This window comes from Corapipo altera, unplaced genomic scaffold, assembly GCF_003945725.1.
Source record: "Corapipo altera isolate COAL_440 unplaced genomic scaffold, ASM394572v1 1, whole genome shotgun sequence".
In the NCBI taxonomy this organism is placed as follows: domain Eukaryota; kingdom Metazoa; phylum Chordata; class Aves; order Passeriformes; family Pipridae; genus Corapipo; species Corapipo altera.
In genome coordinates, this window is record NW_020884873.1 from 22,980,344 (window position 1) to 22,997,660 (window position 17,317).

Below are 17,317 nucleotides of genomic sequence, written 5' to 3' on the forward strand. Positions count from 1 at the left end.
TGGGCATGAGGAACTGTATTGTCCTAACTCTTCTAGAAAATAATACTGTTCTTTTTATGGAAATAGAATCATTAGAACGGCAACTAGAAGAGATCCAAGTAGAAAATTTTAACATTAAGCAAATGAAAGACTTATTTGAGCAAAAAGCGGCACAACTGGCCACTGAAATTGTGGGTAAGTACATTAATATGAGATCTGATTCTGTTCTTTACTTGTGCAACTTGTGCAAGGGATTTATTCAACTTCCTTCTTACTAGATCTTAAATCAAAGTATGATGAAGAAATCAGCCTTCGGGAAGGTGCAGAACAGAAAGTAACAAACCTGAGACAAGAACTGCAGAAAGAGAGAAGTACAGTGGAAGACTTAAAGACAGAGCTGGTATTCACATCATATTAATGTTTTTTTATTTTCAAGTCAAGGGAGGGGTATACTTAAATGCTTGTAAACACAGTTTTAAAGCAGTCAAACTCTGTTGTACTAGGATATGTCTGCTTGTGGTCTGAAAAAGTTCAGAACACCATTGTTTCTGATCTGTTTCACTGATCTACATTTTCAGTGTTTTTCTAGTGAGAAACTATATGTTTTTTCTGTCATATTTTAGAATTTACCCTTCATTATATTATAGTCTGCTTGTCTGATCATAGAATCATGGAATCATAGAATCATAGAATCAAATGGGTTGGAAAAGACCTCTGAGATCATCAAGTCCAATCCTTGCTCCAACACCACTGTGGTTACTAGACCATGGCACTAAGTACCACACCCAGTCTCATCTTAAAAACCTCCAGGGATGGTGAATCCACCACCTCCCTGGGCAGCCCATTCCAATGTCTGATTACAATGTCTGTAAAATATTTCTTCCTAATATCCAACCTAAACCTCCCCTGGCACAGCTTAAGACTGTGATGCTCTACTGTTTAGCATTTTTGCAGGGTATTACACATATAGGTGTGCTGTGCAGACCTGTACTTGGAGCATGCTATTGTTGACTTCCAAATCTTTAGATCACCCTTTTTCCATGAGGTTATGCTTTGGCTGTCCTTGGACAGCTGCATTTGTAAGAAGTGCTCAGAGAGGTGTTTTGTGACATGGTGGCTGAAAGACTGGCAGCTGTCATCATCATGCCTATGTTAATCTTGTCCCTCTTGTACTTGGCTGATAGTACCGATGTGTGTGTATTGTAGGATTTTGGCTCTTGTTGACTTTTATATACAGCCATGGCTCCGGGGAGCAATCCCAGTGACTCAGCAAGTTGGGCCACTTCTAAACAAGTAGTGAAAGGAAGTTCCTAGTTTCACCCACTAAGCTACTGCTTAGACTCTGGAGGACAGTAGAACTTGTATATCCCCTTCTTTCCTGTAGCTGAGTGCCCTGAAGGGCTTCTTGGCCATTCCCAGATGCTGGACCTATCCATTCCTCTCTGTTCAGCTGTTTCTTGTCTTCCCTTTTCCTTCTGCATTCTTATCCTTTTCCTGTACCTTTTCTCTTCTAGAGATGCCAGCACTCCTTTTCTCTGCTTTCTTCAGTGCTCATAGTTGCCTTCCGTCTCCTTTCCCTCCGTAACGCTTTATGTTGAGGGATGTTATGGTGCTTTAGATGCAATTACCAACAGATTTTACCTGTGGGTTTGGTATGAGGCATATCTGATGGTATCTTCAAGACATTTCCTTCGGCTGCCCTTCTGTTTTCTGTTCTTGTGATTTTCTGAAACAGTTCTGGAAGATGAGGCAGTATCCTGTATCTAACCATCTACATGCATAAAAATTACAGAAATTTAATCTTTGGGACATTTTTCTATTTGTCAGATTTGGTTGAAATCAATCAAAAAGTTCAAAGTTTAGCAGGCAAAAACGGAAAACCAGCCCTTAAGGTCCTGTTTCCTTTGGGAGTGATAAGTACTTCTCTGTGGTTTTGTTCTGGGGGGGTTTTCTTATCTCTTTTTTTTCTTTTTTTTTTTTCCTCAGCCTAGCTGTAATACTGTGTATGTCATCTTGTCTATAAATTGATGATTTGATAGATTTTTAGAAATTACATTGACACTGGAAGCATGTCTGCCAACATTATGTTGCTCACTGCTATTCAACTTTTCAGCTACAAAGGCCTGGTGTGGAAGATGTGGCAGTTCTGAAAAAAGAGCTGGTACAAGTTCAGACGCTGATGGATAGAATGACTCTGGAACGTGAAAGAGAATCTGAAAAACTGAAAGATGAGTGCAAGCACTTGCAGGCAGAGCAGGCTAACTCTGAGGTAATACTCATACCTAAAGATGTGTGTTCTAGCTTTATCATGATTATCATATGAAAATGGAATATGTTGCTTAATCATTATGAAAAACTCTTTTTCTTAATTGAATCTTCTCATTTATCTAATAGACAGTAAATTGCATAATTCTGTCAATATTTAATCTCCAAAAGCCCTCATGCTTTTTATTGCAAAACCTTTTTTTGGCATAAAATGTTATTACAAGATCCCAATAGTAATGGAAAAAACCCAGTGGAACTGTGTTCTTTCTGCAGGGAGAGAGAAATAGAGCAATACCTGTGTGATTCAAAGGGTTGTTTCTCTTACTGAGATACATGTGGATAAAACCAGTTGTTGCTGAAAATGGTGGGTTTGGTTAACGTTTGAGTTGATGTACCTGCAAATGGATGCGAGGCTGTTAAAATACATTAAAAAAAGATTAACACAAGATGGATGATAATTTCAATATGCTTATGGGGCGTATGTAATTCTTGAACTTACACAAGATTTAAACATCTCAGTGGATATTGTAAACTGATTTTCATTCTTTTTTCCTTGTTTTTCCTTTTAGAGGGGAGGCCTTTTTACACCTATTATTTAATGGAGGAATATTTTTGTGTGTAAGGGAAAAATTTGTTGTGTGCACATATACCCCCGCCTACCTCTCTGACACACGTAATGTCAAGAAATCCTAATAAACATACAGTATCACAAAAAAGGCTTTTATCTAACCTATAATTTATTCTATTTAGGAGTTGCTAAATCCATACCTCTCTTGCTAGGCGTTGTTGCACCTCACTGGTGGGTTGGTTGATACAGTTTTACTGGTGGATGACTTGACAGTGTTACAATCTTCAGAGAAGACTGTCAGCTGTGTTTGAGACTTTTTAATTTTGCCCCCTAGCTCTTCTGTTGTCCCCTACCAATGCAACAGTGCCAGCAAAACTTGTCAGTGCAGAGCTGTGGTCCCTCTTAAAATGGGGTCCTTGCAAAATTCTCCAGCTTACATGCAAGAATGCCTAGGGTTTCTCTAGGACTCCTAGTATTCTCTGTCCTGTTGAGATCTGTGGATATGAAGAATTTCTGACATACTTTATTCTGGGGTTTCATGTGCCCTAGATTTCAGAACTGAAGTTTTAACTTCCTATTTCTTCATTTGCACTGTAGAGGTTTAGAGAAATATTGCTGGGTATTATTCCAAACTCTTTCTGTCTCACCCCCCCAACAGGTTTGTTTAGCTCCAGGAATTATACAGTTTGCACAGTATGTACAATATGTACAGTATTGTACTAAACATGAATCTACCATTGTTTTCAAGTTAAAATTATGTATGCCAAGCGCTTCATCAGATGTTAAAAAGGAATATCAAGTTGGCATTATGAATATAATGTAGTATATGGCCATGTAAGTTGCTGCATAATTGTAATTTGGTTTTAACTGTGAGATCCCACAACTATGCTGCAGAATTCAAGTTTCATTTCAGAATACTGTCTTTTTAGTCTTTTTGTAGTTTTGGATATTTAATTTTCATGCGAAGACAAAATGACAGTGACATGGGCATAACAAAAACCTTTCATCTAAAAAACATTTTCACAGAAGCATGAATTACTCCTGTTCCTCCAAATTAGGTATATTTAAGTTTTGACATAAACAGCCATTTTAAAATGTAGCTATCAAGTGCAGCCTTTAACATGAAAAAAGACAAGAAAGCTTTTTCAGTCCCCTGGAAGTATAACAGCAGATGGGGGAGAAGGCTGTGTGATGCCCCTAGCTGTTATGATGTATCATATAAGAAGTCTTAGATGTATGGAAGGATTATAAACTACATTGCAGCAGTTATGATAGTATAATATAGCTATGTATCATATACTATCATGTAGTATCATCAGAATGTAGGGTGAACCAGAGAAGACCAAGTTGCTGTGTGGGATAACATGGTAAGCGGTGGCAGTCTGGTTCTTCTCAGAAGTGTTATTGTCTGCTTAATTTCAGCATATGGTGACAATAGCCTAAGACATGTTCAAAATAAATGTCAATGTAAAGTGACAGGTTAGACTTTTTAAGAAAATAAAAATTACTCAAAGTCATAGTAGTGAAAACTTTTCTGCTTTTCTTAAAATGTCCCGCACAGAGCTGGGTGAACACATCATGTGGGGGAGCAATTGTCTCATGGGTCAAGCACAGAGGGTAACAGTGAATGGGGGTGACATCAGACTGGCGACCTGTCACTAGTGAGGTTCCACAGGGCTCCATCTTGTGCCCAGTGCTCTTCATCATCTTCATAAATGACTTGGATGCCAGACTGCAATGGATACTAAGCAGGTTTGGAGACAATACAAAACTGAGAGGAGCTGCTGACTCCCTCAAAGGCAGGGAGGCCCTGCAAAGAGACCTCGACAAATTAGAGGACTGGGCAATCACCATATGAAATTCAACAAGGGGAAGCACTGGATTTTGCACTTGGGATGGGGCAGCCACAAATGTACGTACAGCCTGGGGAATGAGATGCTGGAAAGTAGTGCCACGGAAAGGGACCTTGGCATCCTGGTCAACAGCAAGTTGAATCTGAGTCAGCAGTGCTGTGGCAGCCAGGAGGGCACTGGCAGCCCTGGCAGCCAGCCGTGTCCTGGGGGGCATCAGGCAAAGCATCCCCAGCTGGTTAAGGGAGGGGATTGTCCCACTCTGCTCTGCCCTGGTGTGGCCTCACTTTGAATATCGTGTGCAGTTTTGGGCATTGCAATGTAAGAAAGATATTAAGCTCTTAGAGAGTGTCCAAAGGAGGTCAGTGAAGATGGTGAAGGGCCTTGAGGGGAAGCCGTATGTGTAGTGGCTGAGGTCACTTGGTCTGTTCAGCCTGGAGAAGAGGAGACTGAGGGGAGACCTCATTGCAGTCTACAACTTCCTTGTGAGGGGAAGAGGAGGGGCAGGCACTGATCTCTTCTTTTTGGTTTCCAGCCCCCCCCTCCCCTAAGCAAAGACATTAGAAACACCTAAATATTTTAAAATAAAGTTGAAGAAGTGTGTCTACTAAAAGCTTTTGTGACTGCTTATTTCCATCTTTCATAAGCCATTTTATTTTTTCTGCTTTCTAATGCAGACACTTAAATTTAAGGTAAATTTCTTTGGAAGGCATTTTATTCTTGTCACAGATTTCTGTTTTATCAAGATAATTTCAGGACATTGTTAAACAAAAGAATTCCTGATTTTTTTATTGGTTCATTAATCATACAGATCCATCAACAAGACAGTATCAGGAATGAATATTTATCCAGGATGTATTCCCGTGTTAAGAATGGAATGTGGGATGGACTTAATGAATTGTGAAAGAGAAATGAATCTTAATGCATATAAATTACGATTCTAGTTGGAAAGGCTGCAGTGATGTCCTTCATAAGCTTCTGCATGTTTTCTGAATTATATTCTCTTGGTATGAAATATCCATACTCTGTTTTTTGATAACATCCTGGAATGTTTATCTGACAAAGACAGATCCTAGGGTGTGTTTTAACTAACATCTCTGTTACGAAACAGTTTTGTAAATCACAGCATTACAGAAAGTCAATTAATAACTATATGTAGTCATATAATGTGTTCATATGTTCTCTTTAGTGTTCCTTTTTCTGTAAGAAGGTTGTAAATAGTATTTGTGTTGTCTTCTGTTCTGCTTTAGTTCATTCTTGAATTCCGTATTTGTGGTGAAATCTGTGGTTACAAGAACAATAGGAAGAAAAACTTATTTAAAAAGGTCACTATTATATAGTGTATTTGAAATGAATGCACTAATACACAGCATGCTTTAGGGCAGCCATGTCCTAAAGTGCTTTTCTTGTTTTCTTCCATTACTGTATTCAAATACTGTGCAGTCATTGATATATTCTGTTTTGTACTAGTCCTGATAAATGGCATAGTATTGTTCCTCTGATTATGCTGATCTGCAGTGTTGATCTGTCCAAAAGTCACACACCAAGTTTGCATCAAATGTCAGACTTGCTTCTAGTGCCTTTTCCAGCACATTACCCTTACCAGGGCAGCCAAGATTTTGGCCTGGTAACTGCAATGACTTGGAGAAGTTTCACCTTGAGCTGGAACTGTGGTAATGATAAATGGATAATCTGTTACGATTTTCAACAGTTTTGAGCTCAACCTGGCATTTGCTGTTGGACTGGATCAGGTTTTTGTCTTCTGAAATGGGAAATGATTTGAATAAATCTCAACTGGGAAATTATGCTCAGTGCTCATGCTCAGCTGATGGTACTCTGAGATTAGTTTACAGGTGACTTTTTTCTTAAGCTGTTTATTTGTATACAAGAAGCTTTTTATTGTGCTACAACACGTCTTGCTTTTGTTGGATTATGCATGCAAAGCTTTGTTTTAAATGTGGATTTTTCTGTTTGTCTGTTCAGGCTACCATTAACCAGTTAAGAGCTGAACTTGCCAAAGGACCTCAAGAGGTGGCCGTGTATGTTCAGGAGCTGCAAAAACTTCAAAGTTCAGTCAAAGAGCTAGAACAGAAAAACCAGGTGAGAATGCTATTATTTCCTATACTTGTCAGCTCACATTAAAATGGAAACACATCACACATTGTCTTGGGAAGCACTGAAGACTAACTTTGCTTCGTGATGCTGCAGAAGTTGAGAATTCCTTTTCCGTTTTGCTTAACGTGAGGAATACTATAACATGCAAGCAAATGCTATATTTTAATGGTCTTCATATGGTACAACTGAAGTCCTTTGGGTTGTTATGATTGCAGATTTCTAATTGCAGTTTATGCTTACATATCATTAAGCTGTCTGTATTGCCATCTCACACATTAAAAGAAAAAAGTAGTACCCTGTGAAATACTACATTTGCCTAAAAATCATAATTTGAAAGATATTTTGAACTCTCTTCGTTGGTTTTCCAGTGTCTTAACTTTTAGGCCATACTCATGTCATGTTTTTCTGGCTATTTATCAGAGTTGTAAGTGGTAGAAAATGGAAATAAACTCCAGAAACTTCTTAGCTTATAAATATTTCTTGAGAATTGTTATCAGAGCTCTTTGAGCTTGCTGCATTTTGTATCTGCATTTGTAAGTCATGTATTGTGGGGTAATAAAGGTAAGGGAGGAAAGAAGGCAAGGACAAAGATGTATGCTGCTTTTTGTTGCATGGATATGTAACATTATGTATGAACACATTACATACATGTATTTACCAGCAACCTTTTCGGTCTTGGAAAACAGGAAAGGACAGGGACCAAACAGACTGTATTTAATGTAATCTAATATTAAAGCAATATTTGCAGAGAATATAAGAAGATGCAATTAAAATTTGGTGAATGGAACTGCCTTTAGTAGGATGACTCTTTGTTTGGCTCACTAAATCAGGGGTGGAACTGAGCTGGGGAGAATTGTCATACTGTAATTTTCCACAGACCAGCAACAATGAATCAAGCTTTTGGCAGAATTATAGCTATACAGTATAGAGCCCTTTCCTGAGTATATTACTATTTCATTAGCAATGTGGAGTGAAACAGATTGATGCATAAGATAATCACACTTTAAGAGAAAGTCCTCTGCTATGTCAGGTTAATGACAAACACCACTTGAGGAATACAAAGTGTTAGTGAGCTACTTTTCCTCTTTTCAGATTCAGTGACTCAAGGCAGCTTACAGCTATCTCTTTATGCAGTTTTTTGAAAGATGGTATCCATAAGAATGATGTGCTAGCTAAGGAATCTTGGCCCTGGAGGAGTTATACCTAGAATTGGAAAAGGTAATATTAGCTTTCAATAACAGAAATTGCTTCCACTTTGAACAGTTTGACATCCTTGAAGAAGCTGTCAGGGAGGAAGGAGGAGCCATTAATTCAGGATAGAATATATGTACAATAGATAGAATATAATATATTTGATATATACATCCATTTATAATCCAGCTGCAATGTGGGAAGATATTTCTGTGTGTTGACGCAGAGTTTATCAAGCTCATGTACAATGTCAAGCAAGCAAGCTTTTTCTTATATTTTCAGGAGCTATACTGAGAAGAACAGGTGACAAGTATATAAGAGCAGTTCTCTGACACCAGGAACTCCCTTTTCTTCATTTTTAAAGCACTGTAATTATGGAGCTTGGCTTGCCTTGCAGAGGCCAGTAAGGGCCTGTAGCCCGGAAGAGACCTAATGTGTAAAACCAGCATAATGCCTGAAGTATAAGACTTGCTGTAATTCTAAACCCATTGCATGGTTGCTTTTTCGGTTTGGTGATTTTTGGTTTTGGTGTGTTTTTTTTCTTTTTGGAATGATTGTGATGCGTAATTTACAGGGAAAGATGCACAGTTTACATAGTTTCTAACCTGTTGATATAACTATTTTGAAATCCGGTCAGTGGTCACGGAGTTTGTTCTTTGATGCCTGGCCACTCTCACTACTAACATGTATTATGTGTAATTTTCTAAGGACCATTTATAAAAGAAGGGATCAGTGTGGTGTTTCCCTTGTATCTTGTGAGCTTTGAAGGCTCAGGATTCTTTGTTGAGTGCTGTAATATACTGTCGTTCCCTGTTTCTTTTCTGTGGAAATCGATGCTCAGGGAGGAGAGGTGGCTTGTGTGTGCTTACCTTAGCTCTAATTTACCCAGCTGTGATGAAAAAGGTTCTGTGATGTGTTGGTATTTCAGGAACACTATTCACTACAAATGTTAATAATCCTGCCTGGTCATTTCTCTTTAATGAAAAAGGGAATTGCAGCTTTATTTTATATTCTGAGTGTGAAATATATTTTAAAAGCAGTGGAAGCCTTGCCACTGTCTTCAGGAGAGTAAAGATGGATGAAATCTGTATGATTTTTTGTGCTCTATTCCTGCATTTTTAGGTATGCATATATAAAAATTACTTACCTTGCAACAAGTCTTTTTTTTCAAGAAAATTTCAAAATAAACTTGTTCAGGGCTAGAATTCAATAGCCAGACTTTATTCTTGAGCCAGAATTTTTTTCTAAGTTGTATGCTTTAGAAAGTTGTGGTGGATTTTTGGTGGTTTTTTTGTTTGTTTTGGTTTTTTGTTTGTTTTGTTTTGGGTTTGCTTTGTTTGTTTATTTTTCTTTTATTACCATAGGGCAGTAATTATATTTCTTCTTACATAGTTTACTGGACTGATAGAGTTGTCTCTTTCAAGATGGCTTGTTTTCTAACTTTTTAAAAATAAATTCTTTTATCTTGATTGTAAAATAGAAGTGTCTGTATATGATTTATAACAACCAATATCATTACAATTTCCTGAAATATGTAAGGAACAAAACTGTTTCACTTACTTGAATATTTTGCACTTTTTTTTTCCTGGCAAAACAGAGTTTGTGCCTGTATACTGTGCAGAAGTGTGCTTTTAAGATGCCCAGCATAGCTAGAATTGCAGCACTAACTGTTTTATCTTTGGAACAGTGTTATTCCAAAGCTGGAGAACTGTTCAAAGTATTGATACATAAGACTGACCTCAGTGTTTGCATTTTTTTCAGGCTGACATGCTAGAATTGTTCTTTGTTTTTCTGTATTTTAATTGAAAGAGAACTGGAGAATACAGTAGTCACTGAAACTGCAAGAAGAACATCAGCCTTTAAAAAAGTTGTGTGTACTATTTCAGCTTTTACCCAAGAAAATCCAGTCGTAATAACCTTAATTTGAACATTCGGGGAAAGCAAATTAGTCTTCAGGATACAGAAATAGTTTGAGTGGTGTTCTCAGTTAGAGGAAGTGAATTTATGTGAAAGTATGAAAAACACTATTTCCAGTTGAAACTGTGTGCTGCGTGGACTCCAGAAATAACTTGTGTAATACAAGATAGAGGTCAACATTTTATTTAATAATGTTTTTGAGCAAGTTCTTCACTGTTCAGCATCAACACTTAAAAAGAAATTTGAATAGTGCATTGAATAGCTGCAAGCAGAATTGTACTTGAATTGCTGTGTAACTCTCTTCTCTTCATAGAGTCTGACTGAGAAGCTGCTGAAGAAAGAACAGGACTACACCCAGCTAGAAGAAAAACACAATGAAGTATCTGTGAGTAAGAAGAACGTGCAGGCAAGTTTTCACCAGAAGGACCTTGACTGCCAACAGCTTCAGGCAAAGCTGTCTGCATCTGAAGCCTCGGTACAGAGATTACAGGCAGAGCTAGGTGAGAAGGGGGAAGCAAGCCAAAAACTTAAAGAAGAGTTGTCCGAAGTAGAGACAAAGTACCAACATCTCAAGGCAGAATGTAAACAGCTCCAGCAGCAGAGGGAGGAAAAAGAGCAGCATGGCCTGCAACTCCAAAGTGAGCTCAGTCAGGTAATGTTCCCTAAGCCTCCTAGACCATCCTATTCGAATGATTCCTTAAACCATCCTGTCAGGGTTTTTTTAAACTACATACATTTTTCTTAAGCACACGCATTTGCATTTCCTTATTTTAAGGAGAGTAATTAACCAGTACTTGTATTTGAATAAATATAAAGCTAGCTGGTATTTTAATAAATATAAAACATTCTTTCTAACATTGCAGAAAATGAAATACAATTGCCTCGTCCCTTTAGAGAAGTAAAGAAAAGAACAGGCAAAAAGAAGAGGCTGTGATAAGAGTGCAGAAATTCTTTGGTATTTGCTTGATATTGTGTCTGAATCTTTTTAGGAGGTCTAGATTCTTCTCAGGAGCAAATGAGGATAGTTGCAGCCCCTGTGTCATAGTCAAACTCAGCAAGAGTCACAGTTATAATCACCTTTCAGCACTTTTTTGTCTGGGAAGGCTAATGTCATTTTTGTCTATCTGTAGTATAATTCCCCTGAAAGGGAAATATCTTACTAATTCTGTTCTATCTGGAACTCTTCTTAAAACTATATGATTTTGATTTTAAAGATTTTAAGGTTGAATGAGCATAAACTTTGTAGCTTATTTCCCATGTTTTGATTTGACTTTTTGTCTTTTACATTAATGGAAAAAGGCTTTAGCTCTTCTGAGACAGGGTTTTTTGTTCACTCTTCTTGTCTTAGAGTGTTAAATGAACTCTTCTTTCATACTACAGCTTTTCCACTCGTCTTTTTTGGTTGATGCATTCCCTGAAATAAATGAAGTATTGTCAAATGAGAGGGAGGGCAACCCAGGATACTGAGTTTGCATGACAAATATGGTAACAGACAAATTCTAAGAAGGCAGCAAGGTTAGTTATTCTGGTTGAGAAGGGTAACTGAAGCAATAATGAATTAAGGTTATGAGAAAATAAAATTCAGGTACAGTAACAGTTTCATTTCTAGTAGTAATTTACTACTCTATAGGAAGTTTGAGAAAAGTGAGTCTTTTTTTTACTAGACTGATTGGAACTGAACAGTGCTTGATTTGCTTTAAGATTGAGTAGTGAATACAGTAGGGAATGCTTAGTGTGAAAAGCTAGGGTAATGTGAAGTCTTGATACTGCTTCCTTAGTGTGTCTCCACAAACAATTTCTCTTTATATTGCTGATAGCTGTGAGAGCACTCAGAGCATACATCCCCACAAGCAGAACCTATTGTTCTGCTGGGTCCAATGACTTATAGAAGCAACACTTAGATATATCATTGAGCATAGAGAAACTTGAGGCCAATTGAATTCAGTTTAATCTAGTTTATCTTTTTGGGGGAGTAATGTGTTAGACTGGGGAAATCCTGTCCAGTCCTAAGATGGAAGAAGTAATATAATTTTTGTTAGTATGACGTACTTCATTTTAATCTCCCTAAAGCTTATTTATTTTAAAGGCAGTATTACTAATTTTCAACCCTTTGTCAAGTTGAAATATATTAAGTTGCAAGCTCTGTGTGTATAGTTTATCTTGGAAGAACTGTGACTTAGCAAAACTTTGTTTATGTATATATTACATCCCCAGAGTGACTATCCTTCTCCCATCAGTCTTCTGTCAGGGCAAGGGGAGATAATTATATTAGTTATCTGTTAGGAATCTGCACTTGGTAAAACTGGCTCAGTCTGCCTAGGCAACATGTATGACACTTAAGAAACATAGCCAAGAAGTTGAGCTGAAATCTGGCTTCAGCCTGAGAGGGCATTTTCAGGAAGAATTTTTGGGGTGGCAAAATCAAGGAGGAGGAAGGTGAGCAAAACATTGCTGAATGAATTACTATGAAATGATATGGAGACATGACAGATCCTCTGGTGATACCATTGGGAAGGAAGACAGTCTTAAGTAAGAACAAGCTACTGGACCTCAGGATGTGTATAATATGTCTAATTGTTTAGTCAAACCACATTTTCAGAGAATCCTTGTCGTCTTCTCAAAATTTGTTTGCACAGGTGCATGTCTGGTTTAGTTTGTATATTTTAGAATCTGAGTGACATGGAGGATGTGATCTTCACAATGGAAGGAAACTTCAGTGATAGTGTTGATTCCAGCACAACAATAGGAAGAGGGTAACACAAGAAAGTATGGACTCCTTCAGTCTTGAAGAAATGCTAATTGTTATTAAATACTGTTGTTGAGAAAATTTGAATCTAATTGATTTTATCTTTTAAAGTCTAAGTATTTTGTTCATGATTTTTTGCATTCTGTAGCATAGGTTAATCCTGGATTTTATGATTCTGTTTACTAAATCTTAAGTTCTTCAAAAATACTTAACCGTACCTATAATAAAAGTAACTTTGTAAAATATTGTTTGCTGATTTCCCCCTTTCCAAGTATTTTCTCCTGGTATTAACGTAGCCATGAATAGTTACAATAGTTATTGTATTGCACTCTTTCTTCAATAGATTTTTTTTTATCTCCAGCTCTTGTTTGTATTTTTAGTGAGGAGGAAGTATTTATAATTTAGTGATTCCTGCAAAAAAAGACAAATGTTCTTGATTACTGGAGGAGAGATTATGGTCCCTTTTCTTACCCTGTCCTCCTTCTTCTCCTACATCTTTCTTTACTGTGCAGTCATAGTTAACAATCAGCATCTTGCCCACATGTCAAACAGCTTTTCACTCACAATTTTTGTGGTTGTGGGCAGATAAATAATTTAGCTTAATTTTCTGAGAAAATAAGTCATGGACACATTTATTTCCCTGTCTCCACACCCTTTCACTTTTGCATTAATTGATAACTTGAGCCAAATTTTAACAGATGACCCAAAGGACTTCAGCATTAGGTCCTTCAGTGTTAAATTCTTGTGAAAACAGGCAGCAGGAGAGAGGCTTATGTTCATGCCTCACCCCCCTTAATGCATGGGTGGAAGATACAATGGTACTACAACCACTGTTCCTTTTTCTGCTCTTTTAGGCAGTCAGCTGGTCAGAAAGTGGTTGCTTGCAGTGATCAGTAAAATTGGGCTGCCTTTTGCTTCGATATTACTAGGGATTTGAGGAAAGCATGAGGAAGGTGTAGGGATATTGAAGGGAGGACCTGGAGAAGGTGAATGGTTTGAGGGGCTTAGACCTAAATTCATAGGGGAAGCAAGCTTCGTTCATACTGATACCTGTGGAAAATTCTTGCTGTGCTGCAAGGTCTGATCCATTCTCTGGTTTTGCATTGAGTTAAAAGGTCTTTTGTGTGTCCATGAATGTGTTCGTGTAGAAATAGGCAGGAGGTAACTGAGGACCTGTAGTGGCAGTTTCAAGTAGAATAAGCTGATTTTATGAAGAGAGCTTTTTAGAACAGTGAATTGTAAAAGGCCATCCTTGCACTTTGAAGATGGTGCAGTACTGCTTTTTGATGACTGAAAAAATCACAAGACAGGTTTATGTGTAGCTCGAAAAGCACATCCCTCTATTTTTTGCTGCTGGAATTTACTGTACTATAAGCCATCACTTACTATATACCCTACATTGAGGGTTTGTGTATATCTTCTCTGCAGAGAATGAATGCCACTGATGTAGCCAGATCAAGCTAAAAATTACACTCTGTTCTGCTAGAACTACTGTTCTAGCAGAGCAGTATATTGTGGAAGGCAGTGGAGCAAGTAAAGGCATGGTGCTTCAGCCACTGAATCTACAAGAGTGAGTGTGTGAGCTGGATAAGCTGAGATGGCTCTAAGCATCACTATTTTACATGATAGTCCTTATGCCTTTGAAGGATGGCCCTCTTTGTGTTTCTGTTAAATCTCTGTAACTCCTTTTGAAGGGCTTCTGTAGATAAATGGGTCCTTCCAACCCACTTAGTATTTGTTTATGCTTGTGCAGCTGATGCTGTTTCTTAACATGATTTGTGTATCTGAGGTGTATGAAATTCATCCATGACTTCAGGAGCTCTTGTTTTACTCTGGGTTATGAAAACTTTGGTAAAAATTGCTCAAAATGAGTCTAAAATACATCAGTGTTGTCTAAAGAATGATTGGAAAAGTGGATGACTCTATTTTGCAGTTGCACAGTAAACTTCTGGAAACAGAGCGCCAGTTAGGGGAAGCACATGGGCGGCTCAAGGAGCAGAGGCAGCTGTCCAGTGAGAAACTGATGGACAAAGAGCAGCAGGTGGCTGATCTACAATTAAAACTTTCTCGTGCTGAAGAACAGGTAGGGATTTTTATGCAGATTCTATAGTTTGTTCTGGTTTGGGTAGTATGTCTGTACACACAGTTGTGGTGATGTTGCAGTTTATAAAGTTTGTCCTTGTGGGAATTTCATTTGACTAAATCTGTCAAAGTCTTGTGGTAAAATTATCAAAATATGTTTAAATGCTGCTTGTCTTTACAGATTTTTGTAAGGCTAAATGCTCATCAGATGCATTTGTGTTCATGGTGCTTAACAAAAGAACAAAAGTTGTGCACTTTGCACTCCTGAGCTTTGTCTACGGATGTTGTGAAAAAAATACTTAGGTGCACCTAAGTCCCTATGGGTAGCACTGTGTGTACATATTTTTGTGTGATAAAGCCCTACATGAAAAAAACTGAACATGGCACTGGAGGTCATTGATAGTTAATAATCTGTGTGGAATGGATGGGCAGAAAATACTTGTTTTATTAATTTTTATTTGTTTTAATGAGTATCTTGTATATGTTGCTGATTTTCTGCCGGCTGTATGGGGATTGGTCAAATATCTGAATGGTATGTTTTCAAAGCTTTAAAGTTTTTTTGTTGCTAATTTACAAAGCCTTGACTAGTGTAGAAGTGGAGAGACTGCTAAACTGAAGTTGCTACTAAAACTGTCAATAATAGTAATAATAATGTTGTTTTACAGGTATCTGTATTATCAGTCATGTTACATCTTAACAACTATTGGAAAAAACATACTAAAAATTTCTTATGTTTTAGATTTTATGGGAGCTAAATTACATCCGATAATTTTATAGTTCTCGCTTGTGATACAGAATCTCACCTATTAATAGTAATGAGTGCTTTGATTAGATCTCGGTTGTTTAACTAGCATTACAGATTATTTTTATACAAATTTTCAAATATCCATGTTTACACTAAAATCTTCTAGAATTAGAATGAACATTGAGTAATACTGGCATACTGAATGGTGGTTTTTCCACTCATTAATCTGGTTTGTTTGGTATTTGGTTTTGGTTTTTTTTCAGCTAAAGGAAAAAGCAGCAAATTCCACAGAATTGCAACATCAATTAGATAAGGCAAAACAACAGCACCAGGAACAGCAGACGCTTCAGCAAAATACAACAGCAAAACTACGAGAAGCCCAGGTAACATAATTATGTATCCTCATGTGAAAGTCTATTTCAGGATTTCATTATTCTAAATACTTTTTCTCTGTAAAAGTGATTTGCATGAATTATGCTAGTTTCAATAATTTAACTTATAAATTTAGAACAAAACATACAGAAAGTGTTTAATAAATTTAACCAACATTTTATGCATTGGAACTAACTTTTAAGAGCCTTATAATTAAGGAGGTTATTACGTGATTTTCTAGAATGATCTGGAGCAAGTACTACGACAAATTGGAGATAAGGACCAAAAAATTCAAAATCTTGAGGCTTTGCTTCAAAAAAGCAAGGAAAACATCTCTCTGCTAGAAAAGGAAAGAGAGGACTTATATGCAAAAATTCAAGCTGGTGAAGGAGAAACTGCAGTTCTTAACCAGCTACAAGAGAAAAACCATGCTTTGCAAATACAGGTAAGAACTTCAAGATCTGTTTCTTTTCTTTCATTCTCATTATTGAGTCTTGTTTCCTTTTTTTTCCTATGTCATCAGATATGACACTAATATTTTCTATACTGTTCTGTTTCTTTAATACTTACTTTAAAGATCTTACTGTAAATTTCACAGGACTTGTGTTTTGGTGACTTCCTTGCTATCAACATAGGGAAAGGAATTCCTAGATGTTTACTGTGTACATATGCTAGTAATATGCTATGCATATAGAAAAGTTGTTGGATATATATACACACATATACGTTTGTTTCACTTATTTTAAAAAGAGGTTTAATTCCTGCGTTCAACACCAAAATTCAGTTTAGCCTGCATCTGTTGTCTCCTTAGTATCTTGTTTTTGTTGCAGTAAGGCCAAATTGACAATTCCCTTTTGCTTCTATTTTCAGCTGGTAACCTATTTAAACTCTAATATAGCTTTACTGTAATAGTTCAGGAAAAGAAATGTGATAGCATTGAGTCTCCAGAGCCATAATAAGACACACTAAAATTAATTTTTTACTTCTTTGGACATACTGTTCCAACCTTCTCACATTTTTTTTCACTGCAGGTAACTCAGATGACAGAGAAGCTGAAGAATCAATCAGAAAGTCATAAACAAGCCCAAGAGAATTTGCATGAACAAGTGCAGGAACAAAAGGCACACTTAAGAGCTGCTCAAGATCGTGTGCTTTCCCTGGAAACAAACATCAGTGAACTAACCAGTCAGCTAAATGAAAGTAGAGAGAAAGTGTCACAACTTGATGTGCAGGTAATGGAACTCTCTATTTTCTGGTGATGTAAAATCCTGGTTGTGATATCTGTATTCTCTCCAGAGAATGTACAAAGCCATTTGGGAAAAATTGCATTTTTCTACTAAGATATAAATGAAGTAGAATAAGGTAGATAAAACTGAAGGAAAACGAAAGTGGAATCATAAAATTTCATAATTGAGTTGAAAAATCTTTCCTCAAGCATCAGTCGTATTTGTAATGTTTGGCTGTTCAAAACCCTGCTCTTACCAGTC

At 37.1% G+C, this 17,317-nt stretch overlaps 1 protein-coding gene across 2 annotated transcripts in view; it reads left to right on the plus strand.

Moving 5' to 3' along the window:
• EEA1 (early endosome antigen 1) overlaps positions 1-17,317 on the plus strand; it is a 73,607-nt gene that overhangs the window by 27,904 nt on the left and 28,386 nt on the right. For both annotated transcript variants that reach the window (XM_027656907.1, XM_027656918.1), the window contains 9 exons: positions 67-174; positions 258-379; positions 2,093-2,248; positions 6,646-6,762; positions 10,199-10,537; positions 14,565-14,714; positions 15,722-15,841; positions 16,072-16,275; positions 16,862-17,062. In XM_027656907.1, the coding sequence (XP_027512708.1) occupies positions 67-174; positions 258-379; positions 2,093-2,248; positions 6,646-6,762; positions 10,199-10,537; positions 14,565-14,714; positions 15,722-15,841; positions 16,072-16,275; positions 16,862-17,062 (1,517 nt within the window). The remainder of the gene's footprint in view (positions 1-66; positions 175-257; positions 380-2,092; positions 2,249-6,645; positions 6,763-10,198; positions 10,538-14,564; positions 14,715-15,721; positions 15,842-16,071; positions 16,276-16,861; positions 17,063-17,317) is intronic.